The following is a 12,282-nucleotide window of genomic DNA, read 5'->3' on the forward strand; positions in this document are numbered from 1 at the left end:
AAGAGAAGGCTGAGGGGGATCTAGTGGCCTGTTACAAACTAGTCAGGGGGACCAGCAGGCTTTGGGGGAGTCCCTGTTCCCCCGAGCACCGCCAGGAGTGACCAGGAATAACGGTCACAAGCTGGCAGAGGATAGGTTTAGGCTAGACATCAGGAGGTGCTACTTCACGGTCAGGGCGGCTAGGGTCTGGAACCAACTTCCAAGTGAAATGGTGCAGGCTCCTACCCTGGGGGTCTTTAAGACAAGGCTAGACAATCACTTTGCCGGGGTTGTTTGACCCTAGTACTCTTTCCTGCCATGGCAGGGGGTTGGACTTGATGACCTGCTCAGGTCCCTTCCGACCCTACTATGAAACCCCAAGGCGACTGTGACACAGCACGTTCCCGCTCTAAAGGAAGTGGACTACAGTACATCCAAGACGGGGCCATTATTACTGCATTATCATGTCTGCAGAAAAGACTGGCATAAGGCCTGCAGGAAAAAGAAAATGATATTGTTTGCAAAGAGCGGCAGATAAGTTCTTAAGAGTCACTTGTGGCTTGGGAGCTGTGGTCTGGGTATCACAACTATATAACAGGCAGCAGATGGGTACACTGGAGAGCCGTGTGCTTGGAGAGCCCTGGGCCACTAGAGAAGGACATGTCCCTGGGAAAAACTGCTTTTGTGACACATCATTAGAGCTCTTCTAAATGGTGCATTTAAAACATTTGATGGTGGTTTAGTAGGTTGTTTTGTTTTTAAAAACCGCGTGAATAGAATAGCTGAGATTCTGTGGTTTTGGTTTACCACTAAGCATAAAGATTTCCCTTCCCCCAAGAACTCTTTCCAAAGGTAACCGGTTTGGAGCTGGTTAGGTCCTCGGTTTCTGACCCATCTTCTCCAGCTCTGTTTCCAAACCTAAAAAAATGCCTGGATACTTCTGTATGCAGCCGCCATTCTGGTCACCATGGAAACCCCAGATCACCAGGTAATCATAGCTAAGAAACTGGCTTTTCTTTTTTTATAAAAACAGTGATTAGGTTAAAGCTTCCTAGCCAGCTTGGGGCCAATCACTTGCTGGTTTCCATGGCAGTAGCAGCAGTCGCCAGCCCCACACCTGTCAGAACTTTTCTAAAATTTCAGAAGCGTGGGAATGCCATTTCCCTTGCTGCACCTACAGACGCAAGGCAGCAGTAAGCTCACGCACGTAATTGTTCTTGGCAATTTACTGAAACGAAGCTTTTGATTCCTCTCGCTGTCAGAGTAGGTGGCGAACATCCTGACGCCACTGAATGGATGCAAGTCATAAGTGAACCATACAGAAGCTTACAAAGGTAATTTTTCACTGACAATCAGCATTTGTGTCTATCATTTAATCTAGATGTAAAGTCAATGGGAATCTTTCCCATGGGAGTTGGAGAGATGTCTTAGTGTATTCTCCCAAAAGACGACCAATAACTGCCTTATGGAGGGGGTTTTTATTAGTGTTATGAGAGCCAAGCATCACCAAAAGCAGCTTGCCCCTGCAGCTACGTTACACATGAAGGTCCATCAGTAACAGCCATAACTGGTTCTAGGGGCTTTGCTTGGAGATGCAAGGAAAATGTATGGGTTTTCCCATGTTTCATAGTTTGTAGGGCTGGAAGGGACCTGAGCTGATCATCAAGTCAGACCCCCTGCCATGGGCAGGAATGAATGCTGGGGTCAAATAACCTCCTTTTGAAGACCCCCAGGGTAGGAGCCAGCACCACTTCCCTTGGAAGTTGGTTCCAGATCCTAGCCGCCCTGACAGTGATGTAGCGCCTCCTGATATCAAGCTTAAATCTACCCTCTGCCAGCTTGTGACCATTATTCCTAGTTACTCCTGATAGTGCTCAGGGGAACAGAGACTCTCCCATTCCCCGCTAGTCCCCCTGGTAAGTTTATAGATGGCCACCAGACCCCCTCTCAGCCTCCTCTCGTGAAGGCTGAACAGGTTCAGGTCCCATAGCCTCTGCTCATAGGGCCTGCCCTGCTGCCCCCTGACCATGCGAGTGGCCTCCTCTGGACCCTCTCCATGCTGAGAAAAGAAGCAACTCTTAACTTAATGCTATGTTAGAAGTGAACTTCCCTGACATATGAAAAATTAATTTTTCAAGTTTCAGAAGTCCTTTTATTGAAGCTATCGAGTGACAGCTACACGGGAAACCAGAAAATTAGACCAGAGGAAGGTGGGGCTGAAAGGGACATCATGAGGTCACCCACTCCAGCCTCCTGCTCAAGGCAGGAACATCTCTAACTAAACCACCCCAGCCTGCCTAACCTGTTATTGCAGCATCTCCATCCCTAGTAATTTTCAGCTTCTTTAAGTAGGCTGTTCTAGTGCCTGACTAGTAGTATGACTAACACATACAAAACCGAAACTACAATCGTGACAATATGATGTGCAAGAAGTTCTGTGTTAATTGCTGATGTGCTATATTCAGAGGCCCAACCATCCTGCTAGAAAGACTCAGCCTTGAAGCGCCCTCTTGTGCCCAAGAGTTGGTATGCAGCTCATCCGCAGTCTGAATTACGTGTTTTATGTCAGAACTGCACCATGTTCTTAAAACAATGTGCACACACACGAGCTTTCCTTCACGTTAACTTATGAAGTGTACTTCATCTTCAGCCTTACATAGCCAGGAAAAGATTAGCTAGAATGTCTCTTGATGGACAAAATCAAAATCTATTTGATGTGCTGAAAGACTTGTGCTGTTCACAGGATGCGCCAGCAATGCACCAAGTCTGTGGCCCAAACTCAACACTGGAAGAAGCAACCTCATCTCCTAACAAGCTCAACCGCAGAAAGACTGACTAGCTCTGGAACTGAATCTGGATTAGCAAATCTGAAAATTAGAGCCACTGGGAACCTCTTGAACATTTCCAAGCAGGTGCAACAAACCATTAAAAAAAACCCCCCAAAAACACCCCTGCTTACCTTTGTTTGCTCTCCATTTTACATACAGACTGGGCCCAAGGGGAAGCTTTCACTGAATCATTTCTTCCTGCCTTTTAGCTCTCACCTTCCAACACAATTTACTGAATTTATGCATGCCAAGCCAAATTCCAGAGTGCTATAATTGAACACTGCTAGTGATGTCTGGGGAGGCAAATGAAAGGAATCTCAAGTATAGCTTCTTTGTTCCTATTTCACTCTGGAGTTAATTCCAGGTTTATCCTCTGCATGAAACAGCTTTTCTGCTTGAATTCTTCATTTCCTCTAACCTTTGAAATATTACTTCTTGTTTTGAAATCTTTAACTTCCTAGTATCAACTGTATTAATCCCTCTCCAACTTTGAGAATCCTCTCTGAGCTCGCCATAAGGCTTTTTTCTTGAGCCAAGAATTGATTCCACTAACAGATTAACTTAGGTTCTTCAGGCATGCTTCCTACGGTCTGGCTGCACCCAACACTGCTTCCAGATAGATTAATACTGTTTATGTGGAACAGGACTCGGTACTGAATAGGCCTTGCACATCGTACTTTTCACTTCATTCTTTGATGCAATAGTTTCAGTTGCTTGTTAAAAATTAGAGTCTTTCCTTATGTCCTCCGATAGCACCACAATCTGCTATCTACTGTGGAAAAACAGACTAGATGCTCCTGATGTCTCAAAAATAGACAAAATATGCATATAATGTGGTTAAAGATACTCGGACATGCTCTGTGGAAAAAAAGAAGGCCTGTGTGTGAATGGAATCTAACCATGTTACTGACTTATAAGGAGCATAACAGGACAGACAACATGAATTATGAAAATCCATCGAGTAGCTGGAGACCAGAGGCCCCACGTTGAGTTGGCCTCCCCACTACACTGCACCCTCCCTTCTGCTGTGCTGTGCGAGCACCCCTGAATTACCCCACCCAGCCCCCAAGGGCAGGAGCAGGAAACTGGAGAAGGGAAAGGGGAGGCTGGAGACCCCAGAAGCAGCAGCAGCAAGAGAGTGATGGGGGGGAGGGGGGGAAGCAGAGGAGCCCCTGGACACCCCTTGCAGGCTGCCACCTGGATAGCTCTGGTCTAGCAGGCAGGGCAGGGAGAACGCATGGTAATCCCAACTGTGTCACTGGCCTGGTGGGCAACACAGGACAAACCATGTAACCGCCCATCTCTTTCAGGTCCCAGACTGGACCAACAGGGTCAGTGATGCTGATGTATATTATGTGAAACCAGCAGCAATCTAACCATGGCCAGACCCTGTCAAATGTTAACTGGTAACTAAGGTATCAGAAGCAGACTGACCAAGCTTGGTGTCATAGGCAAACTTTGGGGTAAAATGTCCACACCCAAGGACAGGATGGTGATCCAGGCTGACCCTGACAGGCTCAGAAAATGAGCAGATGAAAACCTGATGGCATTCAGTGCTGAAAAAATGCAAGGTACTCCACCTTGGGATGAAAAACCCGCAGCATGCTTATAGGTTCGGCAGTGCTACGCTTCCTAGCGCCATGACAGAAAGGGACTTGGGGGTCATGATTGACCACAAGATGAATATAAGCCACCAATGGGATGCTGCAGCTGGTAAAGTGAACAAAACTCTGGCATGCATCCATAGACGCTTCTCAAGCAAGTCTCAGGAATGTCATCCTCCACTGTACTTGGCGTTGGTGAGGCCGCAGCTGGAGTACTGCATCTGGGCTCCACCATTCCAGAAGGATGTGGAGAAGCTTGAGAGTCCAGAGGAGAGCCACGCGCATGATCAGAGGGCAAGAGAACAGGCCCTATGATGACAGGCTGAGAGCCATGTGACTCTTCAGCCTGGAAAAGCGCAGGCTCAGGGGGAACCTGGTGGCTGCCTATAAGTTTATCAGGGGGGTGCATCAGGATCTGGGAGAATGTCTGTTCACCAGGGCACCTCAAGGGATGACAAGGTCAAACAGTCACAGACTCCAAGACCGTTTCAGGCTGGACATAAGGAAGAACTTCTTTACTGTCTGAGCCCCCGAGGCCTGGACAGGCTGCTGCCGGAGGTGGTGCAACTCCTTTAAGAGACATTTGGATGCTTATCTTGCTGGGATCCTTTGACCCCAGCTGATTTCCTGCCCCTGGGGCAGGGGGCTGGGCTTGATGATCTTCTGAGGTCCCTTCCAGCCCTAACATCTACAAAATCTATGGAACTTCCTAGCACAGTTCTTTCGAGTCTGAAATATTGTCCCTGGACAGTCCAAGGCCCCCATCTTTGTTTTAACCTGAACGCTTCATTTAATAGTAAAAAAGTTCCAGAAATGTAAATGACAGTTTTTCCCCATCCCAACACTCAAGTTTTTACCCAAACTGCCTCGAAATTAACATATGCCACAGGGGACTTATTAAAACTTACCATAAAAGGACACAGCCGTGGAAAAGACACAAAGGCCCTGGCAGACTCTACTTTTAGGATGTGATTAACCTGTTAAATCACATCTTAAATAGAAACCTGGGTGCACATTCAAGCAATTAATGGTGCAACAAAACAGAAAACCAGCCACAAGGTTGTCCCACAACATTTTTGTGGCTGATTTCTATCGTGCCTTGAACGAATCAGTGGCAAGGTCCCCGCCATTTGGCCTGGTGTTGGCAGCATGGCAGGGCCTGGCTGGCAGCTCTTAGTGCTGGTGGCCACACGGTGCTACACCTTGCTCTTGCCAGGGTGCCATGTTAGGGCCAACTTATCACCCTTGCCAGGGAGCCAGGATGCCTGGGTTCCCTCCCAGCCTTTGACCTTGGGCTTAGCTTGACCCTGGTGGAAAAAGGTGCTGGACAGTAGCCGTTGTGAGGACCTTGGGATTGGGAAGCCTCTCCTGGATCGGGGCACCGGCACTTCAGGACCTGCGCAGACCACCCATGTAGCCGGGCCACCCCCCCAGCAGTCTCTGGGGCCAAGACGCACCACCACAGGCGTGATCCCAGGCTGCCCCCACTGCACCCAAAAGGACTTCCCTTCCCATCATGCCACGAAGGTAGCATACGCAGGGGCCAGGCTCTCCCATCTCCTCCTCGCCAGAAGGGGCCACTCATCCCACTGTGCCATAAAGGTAATGTATGTGGGGCCAGGCGCCCCCCCAGCATGGCCAGGAGGTACCTCCTGTCCCATTGCACCACAAAGGTAACGTACGCAGGTCCCCCCCCCAACTCCGCTAGGAGGGATCTCCCATCCTACTGTGCCATGAAGGTAACATATGTGGGGTCCAGAGAGAACACCGCCCCCCCACTACCCCCAAGGCCCAGGCCCCCGGCCCGGAGCGGCCCCCCGCGCTCACTCACCCCGCCGAGCCGCAGCACGTGGGCACCAGGGCAGCCGCGGTGGCACCTTCCGGCCCGCACATTCGCCGCGGCCCGGCCGCGAAACGGCGCGCGCGGATGAGCGGACAGCTTTACCTACCCGCGCGGACGGGTGCAGCGTTAGGGAAGGGTCCCCCACCCCGGAAGTGACCGGGCCCCCGGAAAAAGCGGCCGACTAATCTCCATCCTTGTTTCCATCCGGACACTTATGAGAGCCACCCCACTCGCCTCGCGACCACACGACCGCTTTGCGCATGCGCGCCAATTCCCGCCCCGCCCCGCCCCGGTTCACGGGGCTGCGGCGGCGCATGCGCGGGAAGGGGCTCGGGAAGCCGTTGCCATAACAGCCGGCGTTTCCGGGCGGCGGGTTCCGGCGGCAAGGTAGGGCCGAGGCCTGGCGTTGCGTCCCGAGGTCGGACCCTTCCTCCGTTGGTCAAAGAAGCTGCAAGTGCGGCTGGATGTCAGTGATGATGTAAATAGGTGGGAATGAGGAACACAAAAGGTGGAGCAGGGAAGGGAGCGGGGTAATGAAGAGGGAGACTTTGCAGTGGTAGTAATTCAAGGTAGAAAAGAGATTGTCTGGAAAAAACGAAATAGCTGGAAATTAGGAAGACAAAGGGCAAAAAACAAGCGGGAGAGGGGGAGAAGAGGTAAGGCCTGGCAGGTACCTAACTGTCATGCGCCATGAATCCAGCATCTGTCTCGAGTCCATGGTTTTTTTGTATCCAGGAGGTTGACGAAGTGAAGTCCGTAGGCTCGTCTACGAAAGGTGTTTTGTAAGTTTCCTTGTACATAATTACAGTGCACGGTAGTTTTTGAAGCAGCACGTGCACAACCCAAGTCGCTCTTGGGGAGCCTCTCCCGGCTTCTGGGCTTGCTGTTGCCGCTTTCGCCTCGAAGCAAAGAAACAGTTCTGCGTGGATGACCCAGTTCTCACTCATTCAATGGCTGTCAGCGAAGCCTGCTGCTCCCAAGCTCTTTTTTGGTGTCTTAGCTTAACTGTAGTGTCACATAACTGTGGCCTAGCATAACTGGAAGTCCTGTACTAGAGATGGGGAGAAAAGAAAATTGTCAGTGATTAGGTGAACAGCAAGGAAGTTGGCAGCATTTCATTGGAAGTGTGTTCACCCTTAATTTTTCTCCGACTTCTGTGTAGCGTATTAATTACAGGCAGTCCTCGACTTAAGATGTTTCGAGTTGCAGTGAATAGCACTTATGACGTTTATAAATAGACACCCTGTTTCAACTTCCTGACGTCAGTTTCGACCTTATGGTGTTTGATCTGACGCAATGCCATGCCAGCAAACAAGTTCACTGCATCACCCATCTCCCTGGCAAACATCTGTCCAAACTTCCTTGGACACTTTCTTTAAGAAAGCAGACAAGACTCCAGAAAAACCTGCAGCCGAGACTCCTGAGATGACTCCAGCCAAGAACCCTTCAAAAAGTCCAGCCAAGAGCTGTTCAAAAAATACAGCAAAGTCACCTCAAAGAAGACCTTCCAAATCAATAGCATTGTTATTTACAATATAAATATATTAATGTAGCTATATTACTCATCTATAATTGATTGAGTACAAAATTCTGGGTCATTTTTGGTGAAAATAGGATATTGGGCCTTGGTTCCCCCATTTATAACATTGTTTCCAATGGGAAAATCGGTTCCGATTGTGATATTTCAACTTAAGATGCTGTTTTCAGGAACCAAGTGTGTTGGAAGTCTGAGGACTGCCTGATCTGAACAAGTAGGCAATTGCTATTTGTTATGGTAAATTAAGAGGAAGGCTGCTCTTAGTGCCTTGTGCCTTTGCATCATTTCCATCCTCTTTGTGCCGACATGGAGCTTGTACACTATTTTGTGGCGTTGCACTAGGGTTACCGATGTCTGAGTTTTCCTAGACATGGCCTCTTTTTTGAGTCCTCTGATATCTGTCAGGGCGGTTTTTTGAAATAGGAAACAACGTCCAGGATTTTTCTCTGCTCTGCTGGTGGGAGTGGGGGGATGGTGACTGGAGGCAGGGGCAGTGCTGGGGGAAGCTGTCTGGGTCCTGGGGCTGCAGCAGGGCGGAGGAGGCGCCTGCCCCTCTAGTGGGGGAAGGGAACAGGAGGCCCTTTGAGGGTAATGGAGAGCACTGTTGCCCTTGCTTGTGGGGCTGGGTGGCCCCAGGAGATGCTGCCTGGGGAAGGGGGGATGTGTCCAGCCTGTCTGGTGCATTTTGTACCAGAGTCAGACTTGCTTCGATGTTGCCCGCATGAATTGGGGCTGCTGCACTCCAGCCCGGTTGGAGCGGGCAGCTGGGTGCCCCCTCTTTCAGGACTGGGGGAGCAGGGAGCTGCAGGTCAGGAGTCAGGGGCACTGACAGGGCTGGGGGGAGTAGGGGGCTGTGGGTTGGGAGTGAGGGGCACCTGGGGTGGTGGGGGGGGGGCAGGAGTGTGGGTTGGGAGTGTGGGACTGGCAGCAGCATGGGGCTGTGGCTTGGGAGTGAGTGGCACCAGCATAGCTTGGCGGGGGGGGGGGGAATTGGGAGTGAGGGGCACTGGCAGGGCCAGGAGGCTGTGAGTTGGGAGTGAGGTGTCCCCCTGACAGGTGTCTTTTTTGGAACTGCAAATATGGTAACCCTACTTTGTACAGAAGGAGAATTTTCAGGCCTTTTTTTGCCCTTCCAACTTTTTTCAATCACTTTTTGGGTGCCAAACTAATTTGTCTTGAAAGTATGAGCTGGTAGATGTACCATAGAATCATAGAAGTAGGATTGGAAGGGATCTTATAGATCCCTGCCAGGACAGGAGAAAAAAAACTGGGCTCAAATGATCCCACCTAGGTAGGCATCAAGCCTCCTCTTAAAGACCCCCAGGGTAGGGGCCAGCACCACTTCCCTTGGAAGTTGGTTCCAGATCCTAGCCGCCCTGACCGTGAAGTAGTTCTTAGATGTCTAATCTAAACCTACTCTCCAACAACTTGTGGCCATTATTCCTTGTTATGCCAGGGGGCACCGAGGGAAAGATAAAATGCTCAAAATAAATTTAGCTTATAAATATTTACTGGAAGACCATAATAGAGAAGACAGAAATGAAAAGATCATAAATATTAAATGTTTCATATATGTATCCTAGATGAGTCTAATCACAGAAGAGTTGGGCTGGAAAGGACCTCCAGTGGTCAGTGAAACAAAACCCCGCTCAAGGCAGGCTCATCCCTGCTGAAATCATTCTATTAAGGTCCTTGCCTAACCTATTCCTGAAACTGGGCTGTCACACCTGTCACACAACTAGAAGGCATATTGCCCCCAAATCTGGAAATTACAGAGATATAGCTACAAAAAGTCACTTACTGGCTATTGATCTACTAAGCTAGAATGTAATTCTGCCTCTTTAGAAAATAAACCGATTATGCTTCACAAATTAAGAAAATTAAGTGTCAGGCAGCTTCTTCAAAGAATGTAATTTCCATAGAGTGGTATCAGAGTGCATTGGCTTTTTGAAGTTGTTGGAATATATGATTAGATTATTTTTTCCTACTGTTATATGATGCATATTGAGTTATAATTCTTGTATATGTGTTTTCCCAGGAAGTAATTTTCTAGGTTATACTGTTAGTTTATTTTCATTTGATACCTGAATTTGATGTAGAGGCTTTCATTGCCTAATAAACATGAGATTAGGAGGGTAGTACAGCTCTGGAACAGGTTACCCACAGAGGTGGTAGAAACTCCGTCCTTGAAGGTTTTTTAAGACCTGGCTAGACAAAGGTTTGGCTGGGATGATCTAGTTGGGGCTGGTCCTGCTTGGAGCAGGGGGTTGGATTAGACGTGACCTCCTGAGATCTCTGCCAACCCTCATTTTTTATGATTAGCACCTTCAGCAAAGTCTCTTTGGGATTGTTAAACAAGTTTGTTGGCCCTTGGGCAGTGTTCATTTACATGTCAGCTGCAGGTTGACTCTGAGCTCAGTCATGTAGTGAAAGTCACTGTGTTTAACTCATGATGTTGGCAAAGAAACAGACATACAAATGATTAAGATGCAGAACAGACAGGTTATAGCTGTTACAAATGTGTAAGGCTATATAATAACTGTAGCAAAATTGTTTTTAGATATTCAAAGTGCTGAAAAAAGTTTGGAACATTTGTTTTCCGTAGAAAATAATATAGGCCCTGTGCTGTTATTGCAAAAGGTAAAGAAAAGTTGCCATTCTATTTCTGATCCAGGGACCCTGAAAAACTGCAGAAATGGCAAAGAGGCTGTATGCGCACCAGTCCTGCTCTAGAGTAGACTAGTGATTACAGGACTGTTCTGCAGTTCCACATCATGATATAGGTTTACATGCTTGATTTTTTTTTTTTTCCCAGTCTCCCCAAACAAGCTTTCCTGCCTCCGTAGTCTGATCACTCAGGTATTATCCAGCTGAAATCATTAGATTTGGGTCTCAGCCCTGCAATCCTTTACATTTGTGCTTAATTTTTTGCACAGCCAAGGCTTAATTTTTTACATAGGAATACTGATGTAAAATTATTTTCCAGATTTGCATGTACCATATTTATTCTAAGATGAAGTTCACCAATTGAAGATGGGGAGGGGGTTGTCTTAGAATCAAGTAAAGGGGGTCAGGCAGCTGCTGTGGCTCCAGCTCCAATAGGGACCTTGGGGTCAGAGCTGTAGTACCAGCTGCTCCCTACCCTCCCAACCTCTCCCCTGCTACTTATATACCCCGCTGTCTCTGCTTTGCAGCCTCTTCCCCCACCCCCAACTTCCCCTCCAGCCTCCGCTCCCCTGCCTGCTCTTCTCCCTGCCCTTCTTGCTTTTGCTTTGCACTGGCAGGCTCTGTCCATGCTGTAGCCTGGGACATTAAGCATGTCCCCAGCTTGGCCCCATAGCTGGTATGGAGCCTGGGCTGGGACATGCCAGTGCCGCAGCCTAGAACAGAAATGGCGCCTGCTGATGTGGAGTGAGGGGGACGGGGGGCTGTAATCTGCCTGCACCCCTGCAGTGGTGGGAGGGATGAATTAAAGACAACCCTCTAATAATTAGATTCTGTACATGGAAAATTATAACATAACTAACAAATTTAGAATCTAATTATTGGGTGGTTGTCTTAAATTCAGGGTCATTTTATACTAGAGTAAGTACAATACTTGCATATAACCATTATTGAGTTACTTGTAGAAAATCCTCTGTCTGCTGTTGGAGAAGATGGTTCTTTAATCGCTATTTAGAATACTTATTTTTTTTTGTTTTGTAGTTTAATTAAATTCCAAATTAAAAAATACCTACATAATCCTAAATTCCAGGAAAAGGTAGCTTACTGGTAGAGGTAGGGTCTTGGAACAGTATAACTTTGGTATGGCCATAGTTATACATTCATACTCAGTAAACTCTTGTGGGGTTGATGCAGAACAAGACACAACTATCCGTTAACTTTTATAATGGTAATGAATTTTTAATTAAATGTGCTTTTAAAAATACAGGTATTCTTAATGTATGTTATGAAGTTTATTTTGATGTTACTTTGCTTCCATCTTCCCCACAGGATTATTCCAAAAAAGGTGCAGAACAAGGAGTTCCTTCATTCTTAATGGAGAACGAGAGAAGATCACAAGGTAATACAAAACAACGGACTGTTACAATAATTTTTGCTTTAGAAAAAGGCCCCTTTAGAATAAAATATTATAAAGCAGTTGGATTTATATCTTTTTCAGTATAAAATAGTTAGTCAAGAGGTTTCAATTCAAGGGTTTCTGTAATAAAATGAAGTTCATTTTAAATCTTGCTTTGTAATATTAGGAGTTCTAGTCCATTGTGTTGTACCATATTAGTTCTTAACATGCATCACCAGTGAATCAAAGTACTTCTTAGAAGTGCATTAAGCTGTATTGCCAGAACTTTTCAGTGTCTCCTGTTATCATTCGGGTGTTTCCTAACTTTTCATAAAAGATTAATAGATTTCATAGACATCAGGGCTGAAAGGGACCTTGGGAGATCATCGAGTCCAGCCCCCTGCCCAAAGAGCAGGAAGTCAGCTGGGGTC

General features: G+C 47.5%; 2 protein-coding genes across 8 annotated transcripts in view; one reads left to right on the plus strand and one right to left on the minus strand.

The window, feature by feature from the left end:
• The window catches only part of TIMM9 (translocase of inner mitochondrial membrane 9), a 14,506-nt gene extending 8,072 nt beyond the window's left edge, over positions 1-6,434 (minus strand). The window contains exon 1 of one of the 2 annotated variants that reach the window (XM_019550899.1): positions 6,361-6,434. The gene's annotated coding sequence lies outside the window, so the exon portion shown is untranslated. Of the gene's footprint in view, positions 1-6,242; positions 6,320-6,360 lie in introns of those variants that run through there. The other variant, XM_019550898.1, reaches the window with a different exon arrangement.
• Positions 6,435-6,664: 230 nt separating this feature from the next.
• KIAA0586 (KIAA0586 ortholog) overlaps positions 6,665-12,282 on the plus strand; it is a 108,904-nt gene continuing 103,286 nt past the window's right edge. For 2 of the 6 annotated variants that reach the window (XR_002103841.1, XR_002103840.1), the window contains exons 1-2: positions 10,367-10,650; positions 11,785-11,854. Coding sequence is in view for 4 of the 6 variants with exons in the window: in XM_019550901.1 (XP_019406446.1) it covers positions 11,830-11,854 (25 nt within the window). In the remaining 2 variants the exon portion in view is untranslated. Of the gene's footprint in view, positions 6,741-10,366; positions 10,651-11,784; positions 11,855-12,282 lie in introns of those variants that run through there. The other 4 variants (XM_019550900.1, XM_019550902.1, XM_019550901.1 and 1 more) reach the window with 3 other exon arrangements.

The sequence above is a fragment of the Crocodylus porosus genome, unplaced genomic scaffold (assembly GCF_001723895.1).
Source record: "Crocodylus porosus isolate Cpor-Errol unplaced genomic scaffold, CroPor_comp1, whole genome shotgun sequence".
In the NCBI taxonomy this organism is placed as follows: Eukaryota; Metazoa; Chordata; order Crocodylia; family Crocodylidae; genus Crocodylus; species Crocodylus porosus.